This window comes from Camelus dromedarius, chromosome 2 (assembly GCF_036321535.1).
Source record: "Camelus dromedarius isolate mCamDro1 chromosome 2, mCamDro1.pat, whole genome shotgun sequence".
Lineage (NCBI taxonomy): Eukaryota > Metazoa > Chordata > Mammalia > Artiodactyla > Camelidae > Camelus > Camelus dromedarius.
In genome coordinates this window covers 48189290-48213425 of record NC_087437.1, presented here as the reverse complement: position 1 = coordinate 48213425, position 24136 = coordinate 48189290, and the positions used below count along the sequence as shown (strand labels likewise).

At 38.0% G+C, this 24136-nt stretch overlaps 1 protein-coding gene across 4 annotated transcripts in view; it reads left to right on the top strand.

The window, feature by feature from the left end:
- The window catches only part of PEX5L (peroxisomal biogenesis factor 5 like), a 375321-nt gene that overhangs the window by 153699 nt on the left and 197486 nt on the right, over window positions 1-24136 (top strand). For 2 of the 4 annotated variants that reach the window (XM_031451661.2, XM_064493030.1), the window contains exon 1: window positions 5502-5927. In XM_031451661.2, coding sequence (XP_031307521.1) covers window positions 5907-5927 — 21 coding nt within the window. In that variant the 5' untranslated portion in view covers window positions 5502-5906. Of the gene's footprint in view, window positions 1-244; window positions 311-5500; window positions 5928-24136 lie in introns of those variants that run through there. The other 2 variants (XM_064493048.1, XM_031451698.2) reach the window with 2 other exon arrangements.

The following is a 24136-nucleotide window of genomic DNA, read 5'->3' as shown; positions in this document are numbered from 1 at the left end:
AGTAAAGGTTTCATGAAGATAATGGAATTTGAGACCAAACTTGAAAAATGAATGAGCTTTCATTTCAAAGCAGTAGGGACAGAGAATACATTGCAATGAGAGGAAAGAGTAGAAGTGTAACTTGGACTATCTTTGGGGAATAATATAAAATAAAGTTACTACAAAGATTAAGGAATACACAGAATTGAAAAAAGACAGGCCAGTTTGTGGACGACCACTGTATTAAAAAGTATTTTGGTTGCAGGTGACAGAAAATCCAACTCAACCAGAAAAGGGAATGTACCAGTTGAAATGACTAAAAAGCACACAGGTAAGCTAACTTTAAGTGTGGTTTATTTAATAGTTCAAATATTGTCTCCAGGAACATGCCTAGACTCTTCTTCCCCCAGGTTGGCTTCCTTTCAGGTTTGGAGTGCTAGATTCTGGCAGCTTCAAGCTTACGTCATTAGAACACCCAGTTTAATGAAGAATTGATCTGCTCCCACTTAGTCCTGGAGCTGAGTCCATTTGCCCTGGTTGGTTGACTTGGGTCATATTTGTGACCAACAGGGACTGAATGCACTGGTCAGCTCAGCCTGGGTCACGTGTCTCACCCCCAAAGCCTGATTGTAAAATGTTTCCACCCTACAAATGGGCCAGAGTGGGGAAGAAATGGTTCCTCAAAGCGAAAAAACAGTTCTTTCTGCCACAAGAAAAAGACATGGCTCTGAGTGGCCAACTATATTCCATGACTATGAATAAAAAGCTAAAGGTTTTGGATATTAGTTAGCAATAGGGAAGCCAAGAAGATATTTGAACCGGGCAGTAATATGATCAATGTTGGCCTTTATGAAATTAATCTGGCTGCAATGTAGTTTGGAGTGGGAGATGGATGAGGTGATAAAACTAGCTTTGAGATGGGTAAGAGGTTTAGAGAGCCTCTGCTAGAATGGTTGTGAAAGGAGTCGTCAAAAGCAAGAGACATTTTTGTTTGCAAATGTTTCCTCACTGGGACTAAGAAACTCTAGAAAGTACATTTAATATTAAAAGCAATATTGGATTGCTGAAAGAACATCATTATAAAGAAAAAAGCAAATGTAAATTATTTTAGTGTGATTTCTTAAACTGGTTTATTAGGAGGCCCAACTAGGAAGCATCCCCCTTGTTTGTTCATTTGGAACAACATTGCTGCCTTCTCCTAGTCAGCAGAGTCCACATACTTTTCTTCGATCATAATTCCCCCCACAGCTTGGGGTCTGCTGTGTGGGCTTTTGAAATTCTTTCCAGATCTAATGCCCCGAACCCCAGCTAATCCCATTCAATGTGTCAAAGAGACAAAAAGGGCAATTGGGCAAACTTAAACAACACGTTCCTCCCTCTGATTGAACAACAAAAACCAATTAGTCATTCTAATTTAGGTCTACAGTTATTTTGGCTTTTCTTCTCTCCTACACCATCTTTGAGCAGCAAGGTTTGAATTGTACAGATTATAAAAGACGCTTGAATCACCAAAAGACTATTATTCCTAATTTTTTTTAAGTCCACAAGCATACTGACATCATCATTATTACTCAGCTTTTTGAAAGATTTAATAAATCTTGAATCTTCAATAGCCATTTAATATGCAGGAGGAGTCACCTACTTATAAACAAAACTTAATTTGATCAATCCAAAATATATTCTGCTACCACTCAACTCTTTAATTTTATTACGGTGATTAAAATTGCAAGCAGTATTAGCACAGCTCTTGCTGTAAGAAAGCTGGGTGTGCTGTGATAATATGCCAAGTCCTTTGGCCTCTCAAAATACAGTGAGATTATCTTATAAATGAAGGATATGTGTTGTGCTTTTTCTCTTGGCACTCATGTGCTATCCTTGCAAAAAGCAAGAGTTAGCTTTACCACATATTTCCATGAATAAATAAACCTTCTAGGCCGCAGTACTTCTCAAATTTGATAGTGCCTACAAAGCACTTAGGGATCTTGTTAAAATCAGATTCTGATTCAGTAGTAAGTCAGGTATGGGGCCCAAGAGTCTGCATTTCTAACAAGCTCTCAGGAGATTCTGATGCTGCTGGTCAACAGACCACACTGTGAGTAATGATGGTCTTTGAATTTCAAAAGGGAAATATTTTCTGGACCTTGGATCCAGAATTAAATCATGACAATTTTAGGTGGCAAAACAACTATGTGAAAGATATGAAATATGGATTATCTTTATTTTCCTTGGAAACAACGTGTACCATCATAACATGAATAATTCTGGGTTTAGCTGGGCAATGATGGCCAATGAGATGTATACCTATGTGCAGGTTGGTTAGAAAAGATTCATTAGTAACTGTTCCTTCCACAGTGTTTACAGAGACTTTCTTCTTTTGCTTCATATCATAGATGTAATTGTTTGGATTTGACACATATTACAAATTCATCTTCAAAGTCTTTTCCATGATGCCAGATATGAATATGAAAAGTAGAAAATCCTGTGAAAAGTCAAAGCCTATAGATGTTTGGCAGAGATTTCCATTTTTTATTCAAATATTTCTGGTATCAGAGAAGCAGATATATGGCTGTTATCCCTTGCCTTTGTTCCAAAAGAACCACACCTTTTTCAAACTGCTGCATCTCTGGGTTGTTTGCCTTCTGCCAGTTTACCTTAATGACTCCCTGGGGGGACCAGAGATTACACAAAGAGATGCATTTCTCACCATTACTGCAGTCATAGGATAGAGAAAGTTATGCACATTTTCTCCTTTCAAGATCTCTTAAAAAACAATTTGATTTGCAAAAATGATTTCCACATATGTAATTATATTAAGATTCAGCTTTTTATCATGGGTATCATAAAATTAACACCTGCTTTATCCTTTCTATGTTCTCCTGATATGTCTGCTAGCACCAGAACACCGTATTACTTGAGCTAAAATGCTGGATCTGGATGAAAATGTTTTGGCCTGGCCAAATGAGGTGTATAAATTGCTAGATGGTTCTGTGAATCAACAGTGTCTCAAGATACTGACACTTGAATTGGTAACCAGCCAAGTATCTTTGCTCACAAAGCTCGTATTTATAGGCTTTGAAGGAAATATTTGTGCTAGAGAGATAATTAAAGTTCAAAACTGAGAGGGAAATGTTTGACTAGAAAAGCTTAGATGTGATCTCTTAGAAAAGAGAAATAGGGAAATTATGGAATCTCTGTAGCGGGGTGGTGGTGGTGGTGATGGTTGTTGTTTTAATAAAAGTCTAGACAGATTCTCTTTCTGGGATAGTAAAATGTACTCTTGTCAGGAAGTTGGACTGTGGGTTCCATGAAGGTAGAGACCATGTCAGTCTCATTCATCAGTGTATTTCAGCATGGCACAACATTCCCACATACTAATAAGTTCTTAATAAAATATGAATGAATGAATAAATGTATGAATGAATGAAGAGAGGGATGCCTTCACAGATGCACTTTCATTCCTGAGATTTGGAGAATGTAGGGAGTAACTAAATGAGTTACTTAGGTTTTAAAAAGAGGTTATATTGACTTCTATCTTCAGCTCTAGGTAGTTGCCATACTAGTTCAAATTCTTTTCTGGTTGACGGTTCCTTGAATTGCCCATGAGCTATAAATAAGCATATAATGGATTGGAAAACTTTGGCCCCACTGTTACTTCACAGATTTCTGGCACTTTCAAATCAAATACTAGAATTTCCTCTAGGTTTCTATACTAACATGCAAGCATTTTATAGTAAATCATTTAACCCTTTTAAATTTGTAGAGCTTGAAGTCTCAGGAAATCACTACTCATATTTTCTGGACTGGAAAAAAGCCTGTTTACATACTTATATATGGTGGTTTAAAATTTACAACTCCCTTTGCAGCCCTGTGCAGTGGGCTGAGTAGATAGATACTTGCCTTACTTCAAAAGTGAGGAAATAGAGAATTAATTAGTACACTTGCCCAAGAGAGCAGTGAGGTAGTGAGGTAGAACTGGCCCTTCAACCTGCTGACTCCTACTCCAGTGCTCTATCCTATAAAGGACAATTAAAAATTAGAACCGGATTGTACTTTACAATTTACAATGCTGATGAACATATCTCAAATTTAAAGATGAAGCAATGAGTTTATCATGCAGCGTTAAGACATTAAAAAGCTGAAGTCTAAAAACAGTAAAGGAAATTGACCAAGGTTAACTATTGGTGGAATCTAATAGGAATTTATGCTTCCTGCCTGCAAGTCTTAGTCATTCTGTGTTTGGTTGGCTGGTTGTTTTAGGAACTCAAATGCATTGAAATGGATTAATCTGTTTTTGGTTATTTTCAGTGTCTTCTCACTAGTCCATACATGGCTTTGTTTTGCTTAGTTACATAGTGATTTTTATAGGGTAATGCATGTCTATGAATCACCACTCATCATAATAGCTAAGATGCTGACAATTAACCTTCATATAAAATACTTCCCCATCCCTTTCTCCTGCCTTCCCTCACCCAGTGTCATTAACATTGCTTTTCTGTTTATATAGTTATATACGAATATTATTTATATTCCTAGGGAGTTTGTTTTTTTTTTTAACTTTATGAAAGGTATACAATGCTATATGCAGTATTTTTGGGATTATATCCTGCTGTATATAACTTAAGGGGCTTGTGTGATTGGAGATCTTTTTACCAACAAAACTAGGTATTGACAGTATATACACATACACTAGCCCATGGTATGTGTATGTGTATGTATATACATTTATAATGTAAAGATTACATTGAATTATCCAGTCTCTTCTACTTGGGACATATTTAAATGCACTCTACCTATATATTATTATAGTAAAAACCCATCCATTCAACAAGTTTTTATAGGGTGCCTACCATGTGCCAAGAGGTACTGTCCTGTGCTGTGATACATCGGATATATTCCTCCCCCAAAATATCCCTGATCTCATGGAAATAACATTGTATATACAGACACAGACAATAAATCAAACAATTGTATAAAATATGCAGGATGTTAAGTGATGTTAAGTGCTAGGGAGAAAAATCGTGGAAGGCCCTTAGGGATAGGTTTGCGATTTTAGAGTGGTCAGCGATGAATTGGGGGTGGAGTGAGAGGGGAGAGTCTTTTTCACCAAGTGACACGGAGGTAACTTGTGAGAGCTGAATCGGAACAGAAGTAAACTCTTCGGAAATCCCCACGCTCAGCTTATTCTGTCTGTAAAATGACGGGCTTAGTTGGTTTTGATGGCTTTCGGAGAAACAATGCATCGTCCTCCTACTTCTGTTGCAACTAGCCTCCGGCTTTTCTGGAATCCGGGTAGAAGCAAATGCCGCACCTAGCACGACCACCGCCCGCGGGCAGTAGGCCGCCGCGTGCGCGCATTCCCGAGCACGCGCCCGGAGGGGCGCACGCCTCCCTCGGGCTGCTCCCGGGCCCCAGTGGGGACGCGCGCGCGTGCCCGGCCCCGCGGCCTCTCGGCAGGGACGCGGCCGGGAGGGCGGCGCGCGCCCCCCTCGGCAGCTGCGGCGGCGGCTGGTGTGGGCGCTCACGTCAGGGCTGGGAGGAGGAAGGGGTTCGCGGCGAAAAGAGTGAGAGAGACATGAGGCAGCCTGGCAGGAAGCGAGAAAGAGTTCGGCGGAGAAGGAGTGAGTTTTAGAGAAGCCGGGAGAGCAGGACCTGAGCCTGCCGGAGAGCGTGGCCGCCTGGGCTCCTCGCCTCCTCCACGCGCTCTCCTGTGTCCGCTTTCAGCACCCCGAGCGGAGAACAGTTCCCGGCAGCCCGCAGCTTTGTCTAGGAGCCGCCGCCGGCCGGCTACCTGGAGCCTTCGACCCGGCTCAGGGGCACCCTTTAAGAACCCAGTGTGCACGCCGCCTTCTCCCCTCTGTTGGTGTGCAAGTAGACACGGGGGAAAAGCATCCGGCGGCCTCTGGGAACCCTAAAGAAGCCTAAGCAGAATGTACCAGGGACACATGCAGGTAAGACATTTCCATCAAACTGGATAAGAATACTGGGGACTAATACAAGAGCAAGGCAGTTCACCAAGTTACTGTGGTCAAGTGCTGCCTTCCTAACAATTCAACAAGTGAAGTGGTGCAACATGACCATGACATTTCAGTCCAGTGCTATACATAAAACTAGATGGGTTTCTGAGGGTGGGAGAAGGGGGAGGAAAGATCTCAGAACTTCGATTGGGGAAGTTTGTTTTGTGTGCATTCCGTGAGCCTGTTTCTTTAAACAAGATCAAGGAACCAAACAGAGGAAACCTGGAGATGACCGTGTTTCCGTTGTAATCCTATTGATGCAACTCGGCATGTATGTCAACTGAAGGGCAAACAATAATAGGAAAGACAAAGCTTTTCCTTTACCATCTGCAAAGGTTTCTTAGCAGTTGGAACATTTTGCCACTTTCGTATTATTTTTTAAAGTGATAATTTTTTTCAGTGGTTTGTGCTGTATTTTCCCCCCTTCAGATCATGGGACATTGTCACCTATCCCTAGAGTCACAGGATGACTTAGGAGGATGAGTTTCAAAGATATGTCCAAGAGGCTCTAATGTTTTCAGGGAAGGTGCTGTCTCTGGCTATTAAAGCTTATCTGAACTGATCCACTGCTTCTCTCTGATGTTCTCCACTCTCTTGGACAAGAATACTTTAACCTTGACTCCAGTACTCATTTCCTTGTTGGTTCTTCCTTATAAAGGCAGGTGTATGTTTTGAGGGAGAAAAATGAAATACCAGCTCAGTTTCCTAAAGTATAAACTGAACTCTTTTTTACTGTTTCTAAATACTTTAGTCGTCAGGTTTGATGTTTTGGCTTCTCTTCTATTCCAAAGATGGTCAAATACAGTTATCATATATGGTGCCTTTACCCTAGTATGTAACATGTATGAATACTGAGGATGTTACTTCTGTGTTTTTAGAGCAATTGAAAATAGATAAATTAACATGTTATTGCATTTATGACTTAGTATTACTCGATGTTTGATTTCCAAGTCTGTGGGGAAATTCTTTTGGATTATAATTTACTTTTATATAAATTGGTATTATATCATATTCCTAAATTTTGTAAGAATTCTGAATCAGCACTATCAGAATTCTAAAAGCATTTCCCATGTTACTACCATCATCCTGTTTTGAAAATTATTAATAGAATTATATCAATTAATGGACAATAATTAGTGCCTGAAGTATATTTCTCAATATATATAATAAATATGCATGTTTCTTATTAAAGCTACATTAATTGGAAAGTTTAGTAACAAAGAAGCTTTCAAACAATGACAGCTAAAAAAAATTAACAAAGGATTATTACCATAGTTTTATGCTTCATCTTCACCTAAGAATATTTACAATTTTATATATTATCTGTTTATTATCCCTAAACAGTTTATCCACAAGAGTAAAAATAGGAAGATTTTAATAAATAGAGTCAATCTTCAGAAAATTGTTCATTCACACAAAATTCATAATTGACTACTTGGCCAATTTACAAAAACTTTCCACATTATTTTTTTGTTTGAAAATATGTTTCTGTGAATAAAGAATTGAAGCAAAAATCTGGTAAACTCAAGCACCTCCAAAACAATTTAAATTCAATTTTCTGAATATTTCAAGGGAGGATGTTACTGAAACTTGAATTGTCTAGAACAGTGTCTGAGGGCTTCATTTCACTTTCAGAGGATACACAAAACGTAAGGCTCTGCACATGCTCCCAACTTAATGTTTTTTGCTTGTGCACTGCTGTAACAGCAAATATGATAGGTTGCAGTAAAACTCACAAATCTATGCTACCAAGCTTAACTTGGAAACATTACTAAATAAAGACTGTAATCCAATATGCTTGCCAAAATTCCATTTCACAATACTTTTTTCCTATTTACTATTGACCATGATGTTAACTTCTAAGTCTTTAATAGTTTAGTAGCTATCAAATGATGTGATCATCTGAGTGGGAACCCCTCCAAAATAACGCTTATTACAACCTGATTTATAATAGTTATTTGCATAAGTTTTAAAACCCCAGTCTCCTTCCTAGAGAATAGCATTTAGCCTATAGACAAAGTCTCCTTTGTGTTGGTACATTTAGATTAAATAATCTTTCCTTATCAGAGATAGCACCATCTTCCTGTGTGTAGCCGACTCTAATGACAAGGGAGAAGAAGCATAGCCCAAACACTTCAAAACATTTGTGATTTAAAATCTGAATACATGTTTGGTGAAGTGGACCAGGAATGAGCAGATTTACTAACGTTTCTGCCAACTTTGGAGTTATATTTGAAACACTGGTGTTACTTGGCTGATACCTTAAAACAGGAGTGAAACAGAAAATATTTGCAGTCATTAGCTGAGGCTTCTAATTCTTCACTTTTCTGTATCCAAGAGATTTTAAAATAAAATGCTTTGTAAATAGGCAGTCTGAAGTAGGGGAGGTGTTCACATGAAGTCTTAAAAAACAGTAATTTAAAATTTCTGTAGTGGCTTTGTACAACTTAATAATTTTGTAAATAAAGTCTATTAATTCTAACACACATGGCTAATTCATCCAGTTCTCCATAGAAACAATTTGTTTTAGAAGCCGCAAACTTTTAAAAACACACATTTGGCTTACTCTACTAGTTTATTAGAAAATAAAAGTTGATATCTATTACAGATAGATAGACAGCATAGCATAGTAGTGTATATTTCTTGGTGTCAAAGTAAATGCCACAGGTATAGTTCTTAGGAGCAGGGCCCCAGAGTTGTGCTGTTTTCCAAGTGCCTCACCAGTTATTTCCAAGGGGAATTCATCACCCCAGCAACTCAAGCAAAGGTTGTATCTTTAGCGACTGTTTTAGATTTACTTCATTTTTCGTTTTGACCAGGGGAGCCAGTGGTGATTAAATACACTTTATTATTGGTTCTGACCAATTCTCTATTCTTGATAGATGACCTGTTATCTTAATCCCTCCAGGACCTCTGTGTGCTCTGCACTGAGATACTCATTTGTATATGTGCTTATGCGTTAACACTGCCAATTAGAGCAAAATAATTACGTCTCTGAATATTCCCTTAACTAAACTTTTTTCTGAAATACTATAAATACAGAACAACATAATTTCAGTTTTGAACTGACTTGTTTATTTTTAATAAAGCATCCCCAGTAATTTTTTTTGTTACAAAAGACAGTTATTTCAGAAAGCAATCAAACAAAAAAATCTATTCGTAATTGTAACTGATCTTTATTATAGGCATTCAAAACACACTTTTTTGACTTATTCAAGCCTACCCAGGAGACATTCTACACCCTCTGGCTTCCCAAGACAGTAACTAAAGAAAATTTAAATGACAAAAATTATAAGATTATTAACAGTTCTGAAGGTAGCCATTTTATTTGTCTTCCCTCAAAGGAGTTTTGTGTTTTTCTTTATTTATGACCTTACTTAAGCTTTAAAAAATTTTTTTCATGAAGAAGAACAGCTTGAATGACATAAATTATGTTAATACATTAGATCTGGCCGCTGGGGATTCATTTGGTTCACTAGAAACAACAAACATAAGAAACCAGTCCACGGTAAGATTATAGAATGTTTTTAACATCTATAACAGCAGTTTGTCATAACTGACACCTTAAGAAAAACTCTAAAGTAGGTAATATTTGTCATGGGTACTTCTACTTCTCTAAAGGATCATTTTTACCTCCTGATGCCACCATTTTCTATCCTGTGTTATTTCTTTATCAACCTTTTACTAACAGAAATATAATTAATACCAACACACCACACACACACACACACAAAACACACACACACACACACACACACACACACACTATAGTAGTATTTGCATTTTTAGAGGGGAATCTTTGAAGATTAGGGGGTTCTTTGCAGGGGTTATGTCGTAAGATGAGTGAGGTGATACTGACCGATGGATGGGTTGGTTGTGTTGCTCTGGTCATGGGTAGCGGCTGCCCTCCCTTTCCATCTCCCCCAGCTCATACAGTACCTGCCCCTCCTCCTCGAAGTGTTCCTATCAGTGATAATCAGTATTAGTACTCCTTGAATGAATTTATTGTCTGAAACAGTATTAACTAAAACTCTATTAAAGGAAATTCATATACAGTGAAGTTAATGCTTAAAATTATGACAAGCTCCAGCAAGATTCCAGAGTGCTTTCTGATACATTACAAGCAAATCATGCTTGGTGTGAGAGTAACATTGAGCTTCTAACACTTAAAAATTATAATACTTATGGTATAATATTGCTGAATATCTGATTAACCTGAAAATCTCATTTCCCAGCTATACTGGCCAACAGTTTACATTACAGGCTTACTGTAAGAAACACAATATGTTCTTCCTAGATTTTGTTTATGGTTTATAAACATTCTTCCTAAAAACATGTGTTTGAAAGAAAAAATTCTAGCATACAAATGTTTGACTCTAAAACATTTTTAAAGTAAAGAATAATAAAAGGTTAAAAAAGAACTTGTTAATTTTAAAATCCTGAATCTCTAGTATTACCACTGCCAACCTAGGAAACATTAAGATGTGATGCACCATGTAGTCAAAACATCTGGCAGGCTGCTTTTTCACACTTTTCATTGAGATCACATGTTGCCAACACAGGCATAAGCTAGAGCTGTTTAAAGTCTTTATAGTCTAGAATTAACTTCTTGATACGTTTATAGAATAACTAGTGTGCATTTCCTACACTAAAAGTGAAGGCAAACTCCAAGCCTGATGTTTCCTTACGGGACCTAAGTCCGATCTGAGTGTTTAGGGACATCTAAACACGATGTCCTTTCAACTATACCGATAAAGAAAATGGGGTTGCCAAGTTTCTGAAATATGAAACCTTATTATAATCCAGAATTTGTAGAAGGAAAAAATCATATTGAACTATAGCGTGGATCAGAGACTAGGTGCTATGAATTGGGGGTTGCATTTCTTTCAACGACCCTTTCCTTTATTTCCACTTCACCCATTTCTGCCCCTCCTCACCTATGCCATCCCCTTTATTAGGGATACCGAATGGAAGACTTTTTTCCCAGCCTGTTAAGAAATATTTGTGTATCTTGTATATTATTATACAGAATATAAATAGGAAAACAGTGAATACCCTATTGGTTAAATATCAAGGCCATTGCGGATTGTTCAGAGCCCAAAGTCTGATACAGCACACTGCCAATGCTGTCTTATAATGTCATTTATAACTACTTTATTTGTGACAGAGGTGACACCTACATTGCAAGGGGAAACTGGTCTTTGTCAATTAATGATTCTTGGTCAGTTGGATATCCATATACTAAAAAAAAAAGTGAATCTTGACTTCTATTTTACATGTACATAAAAGTCCATCCCAAGTGGGTTAAAATAAGAGACTATATCTATGGCCTTGTGGGTAGGCAGTGAACATGTGAAAGTACATTTACCCGTAGCTGCTTTAATGTCCTTGTTTACTAATTATATTATCTGTGTCATTTTCTGGACTGTTTCTATTGATTGATTTTCATCCTCATTATGGGTTGTATTTTCCCACTTCTTTGTATGCCTGGTGCTTTTTGATTGGATGCCAGACATTGTCAATTTTACATTGTTGGGTCCTGGATTTTTTTTTTTTTCATCCCTTTTTTTTAAGCTTTGTGCTTGGACACAATTAAGATACTTGGAAACAGCCTGATTGTTTCAAGGTTTGCTTTTAAGAGTTCTTATGGGGTACCAGAAGCTACCAAAATATTTTGGTCTAGGGCTAATTTGTCCTCTCTACTGAGGTAATATCCTTCTGAGTACTTTACCTGATGTCCCACTTACTAGGAGGTTTCTTGGCTTGGCTTTGGGATTGTAAAGTCTTTATAGCCCTACTTGAGCTCTGAGAATTGCTCTGCCTGCTCCTTTCTGATGGTCTGAGGGTAGTTTCCTCACAAACACGATCAGAACTCAGTGGAAAACTAGAGGGGGGAGCCTTTGCGTGTCTCTAGAGGTCTCACTTTGTGCAGACCTCTCTCTAGAACTCTGCCTTGTGTATTCTCACACCTTGGCCTCCTCAAATCCTCCACTCTGTCTCCTCAACTCAGGGAAAATACCAAACTCTTTTGTGGTTCTCACTTCTTGCATTATGTGCTAGGAACTCTTTCCCAGCAGTAAGCTAGGCAATTGTAGGGTTCACCTTTTTTGTTTCCCTTCTCTCAGGGATCTTGTGAGGCCTTTTCTTCCAGTGTTTAAAAATCATTGTTTTGTATGTTTTGTCATTTTTTCCCAATTTTACTGAGAAATAATTGACATACGTCACTGCATAAGTTTAAAGCGTACAGCATGATGGTTTGATTTACATATATGATGAAAGTACCACAATAGGTTCAGCTACGATTCATCTCTTTATGTAGACACAATGAAAAAAGAAAGAAAGAAGAAAGGAAAAAATTCCTTCCTTGTAGTGAAAGCTCTTAGGATTTACTCTAACAACTTTCCTGTCTATCATACAGCAGTTTAGCTACACTCATCATGTTGTACGTTACATCCCTAGTACTTATTTATCTTATAACTAGAAGTGTGTGCCTTTTGACCACCTTCTTCCAGTCCCCGCTCCCCACAACCTCTGCCTCTGGTAACCACAAATCTGATCTCTTTTTCTATGACTTTGCTTGTTTGTTCTTAGATTCCACATGTAAGTCGTATAATACAGTATTTGTTTTTCTCTGTCTGCCTTATTTCACTTAGCATAATGCCTTCAAAATCCATCCTTATTGTCACAAATGGTATAATTTCCTCATTTTTTATGGCTGAGTAATAATCCATTGTATACGTATATACTACAACTTCTTTATCCATTCATCCATCAGTAGATACTTCAGATATTTGCATGTCTTGGCTATTGTAAATAAAGCTGCTATGAATGTGGGTGTGCTGATATTTTTTCTGAGTTAATGTTTTTGTTTCCTTTGTATGTATTCCCAGAAGTGGAGTTGCTGGATCATATGATAGTTGTATTTTTAAATTTTTGAGGATCCTCCATATCATTTTCCCTGGTAGCTGTACCAATTGACAGTCCCACCAACAGTGCACAAAGTTTCCCTTTTCTCCACATCCACACCAGCATTTGTTATTTCTTGTTTTTTTTGGATGATGGCCATTCTAACAGGCATGAGGTGATTATCTCACTGTGGTTTTAATTTGCTTTTCCCTAATGACTAGTGATGCTGAGCATCTCTTCATGTACCTGTAACCTTTCTTATATCTTCTTTGGAGAAATACCTTTCAGATCCTTTGCCCATTTTTAAATTGGGTTATTTGTTTTTTTGCTATTGAGTTGCGTAAGTTCTTTATATATTTTGACTATTAACCCCTTACCAGATATATGGTTTGCAAATATTTTTTCTGATTCCATAGGTTTTCTTTTCACTTTGTTGATGGTTTCTTTCACTGTGCAGAAGCTTTTTTAGTTTGATGTAGTCCCACTTGTTTATTTTCAATTTTGTTGCTTATGCTTTAGGTGTCATATTTGTCATTTTTGACTGATCCTTATTAGTACTAATATATGACTTCTATTAAAACTGCATTAAGTAAATGACCATTATTATTCTACATGTGAGATTTCACTAAATTGATCATCTTTTAAAATTATTTTTAGACAATAACTGTTAAAAATCGCACAGATGAAAACTAATGAGCTCATTTAGATAGGAAAAGGCTCTTATCCACCATTTCATTCAAGAGAAGCACACAGAACCCTGTCAGCAGCTCTGAAATGGGCGAACCTGAGCGAAGTGGGAAAGTTTGCATTACAGGTGCGTTCGCAACTCTCCAAAGCCCCTGCTCATGCATCAATACCCCTGAAAAGGCAGACAAAGCCTCTAAGTGGGACTTGGTGTAGTGAAAACTTTTTTCCTCCAAACAGAATGCCATATGGTGGTCTATAAATCATGGAGATTCCAGGAGCAAGTTGGTGCTGTTGGCATGCCAGATGCCAGAAATCTACCTAGGGAACCACAAAATTCCCACTCCCACATGCCCTCTTCAAAATTATACAGTTTTTAAAGCAACTGGTATGGTTGAGGAGTTCATCTCTTATGAGTAAGGATAGAAGGGACTGGGAATGTTTAGCCTGGAAAGTAAAGACTCAAGGAGACCATGATGACTTTATATAAATATTTGAAGGGTTATTATGTAGGAAGGGGATAGAATTATTCTGTACATCCTTGAGGATTAAAACTGGTATCCTATCAGGGTGAGGTAAGAAGTTTTCTTGAGGCAATGACAAAAAGAAGACCCTGGGTACAGTATCCAGTTCTCACTGTGGTGCAATGCCTGCTTAGAGATGGAAGAGGCCTAGAGTGAAGGGGGAGCTGAACATGAGCAGAGCACATTGTTCCTGTGCACACAGACCTCTTATCTGGGACCATTACGCCAGTGGATGTAGTCGACTGAAGTAATGACCTAAAATAAGCAAAACCCAGCATAATCTGGGGGGACTATTCCCTGGTTACCTGAAAGTATATGAGTGAGTATCAGACAGAGCCATACGAGTACCATCATGCAAAGTGATCAAAAATAGTGAAAGATCAGAAAATATGGAACGTCTTCAAGGAAATAAGGAAGACGAAAACAATTAAACATCATGAGAAGATGAAGGTGCTAGAGCTGCAGAACATCTTTTTACCACCTTTCACATGGGTGTTGACGGTAACATACATGCTTATACTGAATGGCATCCTCTGTGGGGATATTACATCAGACTGGACAGGTGATTATATGCACATGGAAAAACCTGGGAGTTTGTTGGAAATACAGAATCTCAGGTCCCAATCCAAACCTAGTGTATCAGAAACTGAGTTTTCCAAGATACCCAGTGATTTATATGTGCATTAACATTTGAGAAGCACTGATCTGAAAACGTCTACGTGGGACCTGATCTACTGCACTGAGAACTTAGCAAAAAGCTTGATTCTTGAGTAGTTTTCTGATATCACAGAAGCATGATGGGGTCCCTGACAGAAGAGCGGGCAAGAGGAACTCTCACAAGTATATTTGAATAAAATTTCTTCCTTACGCTGGTATCATTACCTCTGCCCAATTGGCTGCTGTTTTTCCGTCTGCAGAAAGCACAGCAACATACTGTGTTCCATCTGAATAAAACAAACCTTTAAATGTTTAGAGAACTATTATGCCTTCATCCCATTAAATCTATTCTCCTCCAAGATAAACAGCCCAGTTCACTCAATCGTTTCTCATAATGACGTTTCTGATGTTTTAATGGCTCCGTGAAAGTACAGCCCTCTGAACAAGACACGCCACTCGAGATGTGATCAGACCATGCCAAGCACTGTGTTCTGATGTTTCTATTCTCTGAATAACTTGGGAGTTATCTCACAGGTGTTAGGTTTTTATACCAGAATAATCTTGGATTCACATGTGCTCATTAGAATATTCTAAATTAACAGTTCTTTGTGTCTCCAACAGTTGTACTAATGTTCAGTTTTGAGGTCACAGAATCCTGAGTTTGAAGAACGCTTAAAAATTTGTTGTTCAGCCATCTCATTTCTCAGATGAGAAGACTGAGGTCCGGGAAAGTAAGACTTGCTCAGAAAGTCCCACATAGCTTAATTAGCAGAGCTAGTACTGGAATGAAAGTTGCCTTACCCTAGTGTGTTATTCCCATTACACTATTGTTCTTTATTTTGATGTTTATTACAATCAAAAATCTCAGTGAAAAGTAAACATTATAATAACCACTAAAGGTTTTCAAATAACCAAGTGTGTGGCATTTAGTCACAAAAATTGATTTTTTTTCCTGCTTTTCAGTGTTAGTTTAACTATTTAATATTTTATATTTTCAGTTTTAGTAGTCATTTATCTGACTGACAATGGAAGAAAGCCTAGTCTGTAAGTCTTACAGAATGAAGTGCCATGAAAAGTTGTATCTTTTTTTTTTCCTAAAGGTGTTCCTCACTGTCCCTCCTTGGGCTGACTAAATTGACCATTTGAGTGAACTGGTTTGATAGGTTCTTGGAACTAGTTGCCTAAGTTTACAAGTAAATCAATCAGGAGTTCTTAGCTGTAAGCAACAGAAAACAACTCTGGCTTATTTAAGCATAAAGGGAATTTATTAAAAGTATATTTGGACAATTATTATGCACAGAAGGAATGATAAAGATAGAAAAATCACCATTTTGCAAACATCATAGTGAAATTTGATTCAAGTGAAGATGGTCAATGGATGCTAAATCTGAGGAAAGGGTCAGTTTGAGGAAAAACAGGATATTTACATACCATCAAAATATCAAGCATATAAACTACAAACCAAAACAGAAAATAGTGCCTTTTCCATGGAGAAATTGGACGACACCCTAAGTAATCAAAATCTACATCACCAGTATGGTGGTCAACTGGATGTCCACCTCTGGATGCAGTGCCCCAAGAAGGACAAACATCACTCATGTGATATTACTGCTGAGAATGCACAACCTGAATCTAATCATGAGAAAATCTTGGACAAACTCAAAATGAGGGCTATTGTATAAAATAAACAGATTATGTTTTCCAGAAATGCTAATGTCAGGAAAAAACCAATGAAAAGAAGACTGAAGAGACATGACAACTAAATGCAATACATGATCCTGGACTGGGAAAGAAAATTGTCATAAAGCACACTGTTGGCATAACTTAAACTTGAATACGGTCTGGAGATTAGATTAGTGTTAGTGTTATCTATGCTGAATCTGATAACTAAACCATGGCTATGGCAAGAGAATATCATTGTTCACAGGAAATAAATGCTGTAATATGAAGGGGTAAAGGGGCACAGTGTATGTAACCTACTCCCAAGTGATCTGGAATAATGAAAATAATAGTACGTACGATATAATTACATAGAGAGGAATGCAAATATAGCAGAGTGTTAAAAATTGATAAATCTGGAGAAGGGATATTATGGGAATCCATTGTATTATTCTTGCAATTTTTCTGTAGGCTTGAGACCATTTCAAAATAAAAAGTTGTCTAATGTTTTAAGAAAAGACATTATGGTACTCAAAGACTCCTAGAATGAGGTTCCGAATGGAGGAACCATGAAAACCCCATGTTTTTCAGCTGCTGTCCCCACTGCCAAGAATTCTCTACCATAACTGTTTCTGTGTGTCCCCAGATCTCAGTTCAAAGTGGGGCAAGTGTGGCTGGTTGGTGGCACCAAGTCAACACATCTGCAAGGTAGTTTGGGAAAGTGCATGTCTGCTTGCCTCCAAGAGTCCAGAAGTGGACAGTTTCCCAAATATGGAGTTTAGATTTGGAAAATTTAAAAAAATTAAAAAGCCAATGCCCACCATAACATGTTATAGATATTGCTTAAAAGAGACATCTCTCTTATTTTGACTGAGCTACAGTCCAGTCAGCCTTAAGGGATAAGAGTTAAAAAAGAAAATAATGCTCTTTAAGCCTTGTGCATTTGGTATTTCCTGCCATTACATGCAGGCCTGTAGGAGAATATAGTAATGCTAGAATATATCGGCTGATTAAATCATGTGGCAAAGAGGAGCAGAATGAGCCCTCCATCATTCATCAGTGTCCATCTACTGCTCAATTCTGTTCTTTTTGAGGAATTGGAAAGAGCCCTAAAAGAATTTAGTAATTAGGGGATTAAAATACATATCATGTACCTTCGTGATAAGAACATTTTTTTCCCTCCATATGCAGGAATTTAATGTGCAAAACTGGGCCTATGAGTGTTTCATATTCATCCAAAGAATGATTATAATCAAGATGCCCTGTGCATTTGAGTCATTAATATTGATATGCAGTCTATTACATAAGTCCTTAGAAAGATTTATGTAAGACAAAAAGGAAGTGTTCTTTAAAAAAGTGTTCTTAAGCTTGGGGCAAAATTAAATTAAAATAGAATCTTTGAGATACAAAGGTCTTTAGAGTTCACATAGCACAACTTTATCATTTTACGTATGAAGAAACTGACGGCTAGGTCTTGATGGCTCAGACTTCTGGAGCTGATTGCTTTCCCAAAAATGAGGAAAAAAGAGGATGCTAAAAGGCTTTTGATGGCATGCATCAGACATTGCTTAATGATCGCTCACATTTGAAGAGGCTACAAAAACATACTGGTTAAGAGCTTGTGCTCAGGATTGGACAGACCCAAGTTCAAATCCTGACTTTCATCTGTGTGATCTCATTCGCATAGCTTATTCTCTCTAAACCTCACTTTCCCCATCTGTGGCAAGAAGATAACAAACATACCCATCTGTCGTGATGCCTTTGTAAGGATTAGCTCATGTTTCTGCAGAGCTGGCCAGGCATTTCATGTATGTTGTGTGTGGAAGGAGTTCACCACAGCAGCGCCTGTTACACTTGGTTGTTTACAGTAGTAACAGATGCTTGATTTTCTCCTCTTATAGTTCTGGGTTTTTTTTTTCCGTTTCCTCATCCCCACACTCTTGCCTTCTGTACACTGAATGTCTACTCATCCATTCAAATTCCACCCAAATGTCATTTCCTCAGTGAGTGCTGCTCTTTGCCCCCACCAGCACTCTCCCACCTCCCCCACACACAATGCAGAATTAGGGATGTCTTCCTTAATGCTTCCTTAGCATCTTATATCCATCTCTAACACCATAATTAGCATATAGCTTTAATTATTTATTTTTATCAGTCTTCCCGACTACTCGTAAGCCCATCTGTGGCAATGACCACATATTCAATACACCTTTGTATCCCCAGAGACTAGTAGTGCTAGATGCACGCTGTTAATGTGGTATTTATTGAATGAATGAATGAATGAATGAATGGATGAAAGAATGAATTGGTGAATGAATGGATAAGTGAAAGAATAAATGATTGAAATACACAGAAGAGCCCCTTACTGTCCTGAATAAGGACTCCAAAATGCAGTTGGTATTGACTTCCTGATTCTAAGACACACGGCCCCAGAATCCAGTTTATTCCCATGAGTTTCAGTAGTGAATACATATCAAGTGAAGTTTCCACACACTTGAGAGGGAATCAATTACAGGGAAACCTTATAAACCTTATAATTAGATTGCCACTGTAATTAAGCAACACTCCACTGTCAAAGCAGTCTACGCAGTTTAATGGGTTCAACCTCTGTAAAGCCTGAGGACAGTCTGGGGATGCAGATTTAGAAATAGAATAGATTCTCCTAATGGTTTCTAACTGTACCTCTAACTGACCAAGGTCACTTGGAGTTAGAATCCATGCCTCTAAACTTCTAGACACCTCCTCGCCACCTCAGCTAGTTGTCAACAGTGATTTTGATAATAGTGCTAACACACACCCCTGAGACCGTTGAGACATAGCTGGAACTGAACATCATAGCTGGAACTGTCCTAGGAGGACATCACTTGCTTACACCCAGTTGTAAGGATTGCTTACATCTCTAGCCCTGACCTTTCCAGATGCATGCACGCAAAACACAAACACACACACACACACACACACACACACACACACACACACACACACATTTTTCCAAGAATCCAAGGGAGGAACTGCACTCATAATAGTCATCCAGGGGATGTGTCTGAATATGGAGATTTTCTTATTATGTCTCCCACAGTTACATAATATAAATATGGGAGCCTGAGATATGGAGGAGTAAATCTTCCCATTCAGATACATAGTAAAAAGATTTAAAAGTCACAAGTCAAAGCTCTAATAGGAGAGGGGAAATAACTATGCCAGTGATATGTGCCATCTCTGGGCAACTTATAAAAAGTGACCCTCTCTGAATGGGCTGCATATGCAAAGACCCCCCTTTTCCCTGGAGGACACAACCCCAAACCCAGGCACACAATTTCGCAAGTGGAGTTAGAGGCTTGGATTTCACACCTGACTTGTGCTCCTGATCCAGATGACCTTGCACAATGAATATGTACAACCATATATATGTATGTGTGTATGTGTATAATGAAAGGTGAAGAAATGAGCTTTCTTTTACCAACGATATTCAAACATAGATTGGATGTGAGTTTGCTAGTCTCTGTGGAAGATGGTTGGCTTAGAAGATCACTGGCTTTCCTTCTAGCTCTAGGATTCTATTATGAGGCCCTTAATTAGTGATACAATCCATCTCTGAGGGTTTGGTCAGGGCAGATTTTTCCAGTTTACTACTAACCATATTATGGAAAATAAATTTAAAAGCTTTGCTAGCATCAAGATACTTGTTACTGCTTATGAAACCAGAGATCAACCTGTCCTAATTCTTCAAGTGGTATGCACCTTGGGAGGATCCTGCTGTACTTGCAGCATTCTCCCCATTCTCCAAATAACAACAGATACTTTTTGACAAAGCAATCCGCAGTATGGCAGAATTCTCAGCTGTGGTAGAATACTGATTATCTTGACTACAGTAGTCATTTTTTGTGAGAGCCTCATAAAAGTTAATCTTTAAAATGCTTCTCTGAGGTTGGCAAAGGATAGATCCTTTATCTTTGTCATGCCGATAAGGAGAATGCAACTCACATGGTTTGGCTGCCTCACCCAAACTTCTATATCAAATCACTTGGGGACTGGGGTCCACGATCTGGGTCTTCGGTTTTTACTCAATTGCTTGAGCCCACATAGCAAATTCAGTTCATGTCTCCATGCCAGTAACTCACCTATTACAAAATGACTCAACTATCAGGGGTCAAAAAGATTTTGCAAGTCTTCTGGAACGTTGCATGGCCTTAGAGGGTAGAAATTCTGATGCATTCTTCCTAGCATTTCCGCAAGACAGATGCTAAATCCATTCAGCTCTATCAAGTCTCTGAACTCAACATCTGTATACATTAGTACCTTGAGACTACATTTGTCTGTAATGGGATGCACTCTTCTAGTGGAGTACAAACAGCTGTGAAACATCCATCTTTTTGTGCCAAAAGCCTCCCTAGAATCAGAAATGCCCAGGAAGCTGGGAAAATAGTAAGGCTATGGGAGGGAGTAACTCAAGCTCAGAATCCCAGTGTAGCATCACTCTGTGTTGCACGTGTAGAAGCAAAATCTCAGGTTGTATGTATAAACTAAATCAAAATATGCCCCCCCAAATCTGTCACTTACCTAAATATTTCACTTGTATGTTTTATTTTGTACTTTGCTATTATAAAAAATTCAAAAATAGTGTGGTGGTGAACCAAGTGATTTATGTTTTACTTTAATGCTTTAACCTCTATTAAACCTATCTTTAAAATACCTGGCTTTAGTATTGAAAAATTAGTTACTTCTTATTTGGGGGCCTCTCTTAATTTCTTCTGCTCTTAGAGATTCAGTTTTTGCAGGGAAAGAGAAAAATACCAGCTTTACTGAAAGAGAACTTCTAAATGGCAGGATCAAGATTAGTGGAAATACGCATAGATTTTACTAATCTCAATTGATATTAAAATATCTACATAAAATGGAACCACTGTTCTCTAATTTCTTTTAATTAATTTAAAACTTCCCATTACTTTAGGAGTGGAAGCCCTAGAAATAACATTATAAAAATCAGAATGTAATAGTATTGGTCAACAAACTCAATATAAAATTCAAAGTACCAAAATAAAAATCATGTTTTCCATTATAGATGATTTTGTTAGAAATAATTTTTCAGAGTTCAACCTCTAACACGTTCATGTGATCATGTCCTGGTTTCAGAATCAATAAGATAAGAATGTAAATGTTCTATGTCATGTCAGGGAAGCATTAATCTAACTAATCTCCTAGTTAAGAGTTAAAGTATAAGTATTCTATACCTAACTTGTCAAAAATTATTGTTTTACCTGTGGCTTATACTGCACATGGTTCTGCCATTTTTAATAAATGGTTATATAGATAGCTGGTCTGTTGGCAGGCAAAGAAATGGTAAAGTAACTAAACTGAAAACATAGTAAATCTGGCATCTATGCCCAGCCTAAATATCTACAAACCAGTATTTTCTTCCCTGTTAAATACCAGCACCACTAACTGACCACCTCTGCCTGATCCAACTCAAAGTCAACATGTTTCAAACTGGATTCATTATCACCACCAATAACTTCCATAAAGCCTGCCTCATCTTTTGTTTTCCTGAATTATTTAATAGCACCACCACCTACTCAATTACCTGAAACCTGGGACCCATCCTCTCCTCTTTCTCCCTCATCCATGCCTCTTTTTCTCTCACTCCTCAAATTAAATCTAAATGCTTGAGCACTTGCTTCCTAACTTACTCATGCTCTGCCCTGTCTTTCCCCCCTCCTCACAGCCACCATCTTCAATCACTCTATTGTCTTTATCTGAAGAGTCCCTATAGTGCCTCAGCTAGCCCTTTTGCTGTCAGGGTCACACGTATCTTACCAACCTCTACTACAGCATTAATTTGATCACGTCACCCTTCTATCTAAAGTCCTTTCAAGGTACACCGTCATCTATAGCAGTGTTTTTCCAAGTGCAGCCTTCTCTGGAATAGTTATCTAGAATGCTTGTTAAAAATACGGATTCCTGGAACCCACTACAGCCCGACTGAATCAGGCTCCATGAAGGTAAGGCCTGGGAATCTGCACTTTAACACTCGGCAGGTGAATTTAGTGCACACTGACATGTGGAAAACACTGGCCTCCAAAATAAGATAGGACTTATAAGGCCTACTTATCTGGCCTTCTCACTTACAACTTCCCCATAAGCACCCTGGCCTCTAGTCTTGCTAAATTTTGGTGCTTCCCCAAATGACACCCAAGCTTGCATGCCTCTGGCCTTCTCTAATGATCTCTCTGAACAGAAAACTCACCATCTCATCTACCATCTCATCTACTTAGTGAATACTTGCTCATCCTTCGAAACTAAGTTACAAGAGTTAAAGCCATATCTCCTACAAGGAGTCTTCCCTGAGTCTCCAGGGCTGGGGTACCTACCTTCCTCTCTGCTTTCCTAGCACCCCACACCTATTCAGATGTCCGTCTCACCTCCCCTCACCTTGCTTTCTGGTGAGTTCCCTTGGCTGTGTCTTGTTCATCTTTTTAACCCCGGCCCTTAGCACAGAGCCTGCTCACTGTAGGCAAACAATACGTGTTGCATTAAGTCACAAATCACTGAACTAACTGATCTTTGAATTAGCCTGAAATTATCTGTTTGGTTTGATTTAAACTTCTAGAGATTCCCATAGACCAGCAGAGATTGAGCATCTTATCCCAGCTCTTTAAAGATGGAATTAAATTAAATTATGAAAATGGAATATTTCCTTTAGAAACCAACTAATCCTGAGTAATGCACTCAACTTCCTGTCTGATTAATATCAAAAAGGGAGGGAGGCAGATATGCAGAACCAAAGAAACAGTATGAGCCAGCAAGCAAAAGAAGTGGACCCCAGGCCTCTTACTCCCTAACTAGTGAATGATTTGGGGAACACCTCCTGATCGCTGTGCGTCCATTTTCTCATCCACAGGAGGACTAACAGAATCTTAATATTATTTTATAACTCTAAACTAAAATTTAGTAAATTTGCATTTTGAGATATTACTTAATGCAAGAAAAAAGCAATTTCAATAAATGATATGCCAAGTTTGACATATATTTATGAAACTGGATTTTGGTAGGAAAAAACTATACCATAACATTAGACTTTACCAACTTTACCAAAACATTAGACTAATATTATATTTTCTCTACATTTTTCTACTTAGTTGTAATATTTGGTCATACAGGCTTAGATTTTTCTTTTATTAGTTGTGTGATTTGCTTATTATGTGAAATGACAATCGTCTGTTACTCACCCCCATGAATTATGTTATGATGAGTAAAATGAATGCCATAGCAGTATTTGACTAAGAAGATGATCTTCACATTTTCCTCATGGTTTCAAAGACACGGGGAAAATTTTTGAGTGGAGTATCAGTACAAGTTATTGCACTCCCTACCTGTGTGACAAGTTTCTGGGCCTCTCCAAGCATCTCAGAGTAGAAAACTGAAATGTATAATAAGTCATACAAAAGCCTGACTTTTTTATTTCTGACTCTTAACAATCAGAACATGGATCTGTTGCCAAATTTGAACACTGGATTCTCTGCTTAAGAAATACCCTTATATTATTGAGGGTGAAAAAGAGTTGCTCACAATACCCAATTAATGCAGTGTCTCATTAAAACAGAGGCTAGCACTTCTCCTTTTTAAAAATTCTACAACAAGATTACCATAATGGAAATTATACCCTCAAACCAATTAATGGATTAAGTTAGTTGCAGTGAGAAGTATTTCTGTTTC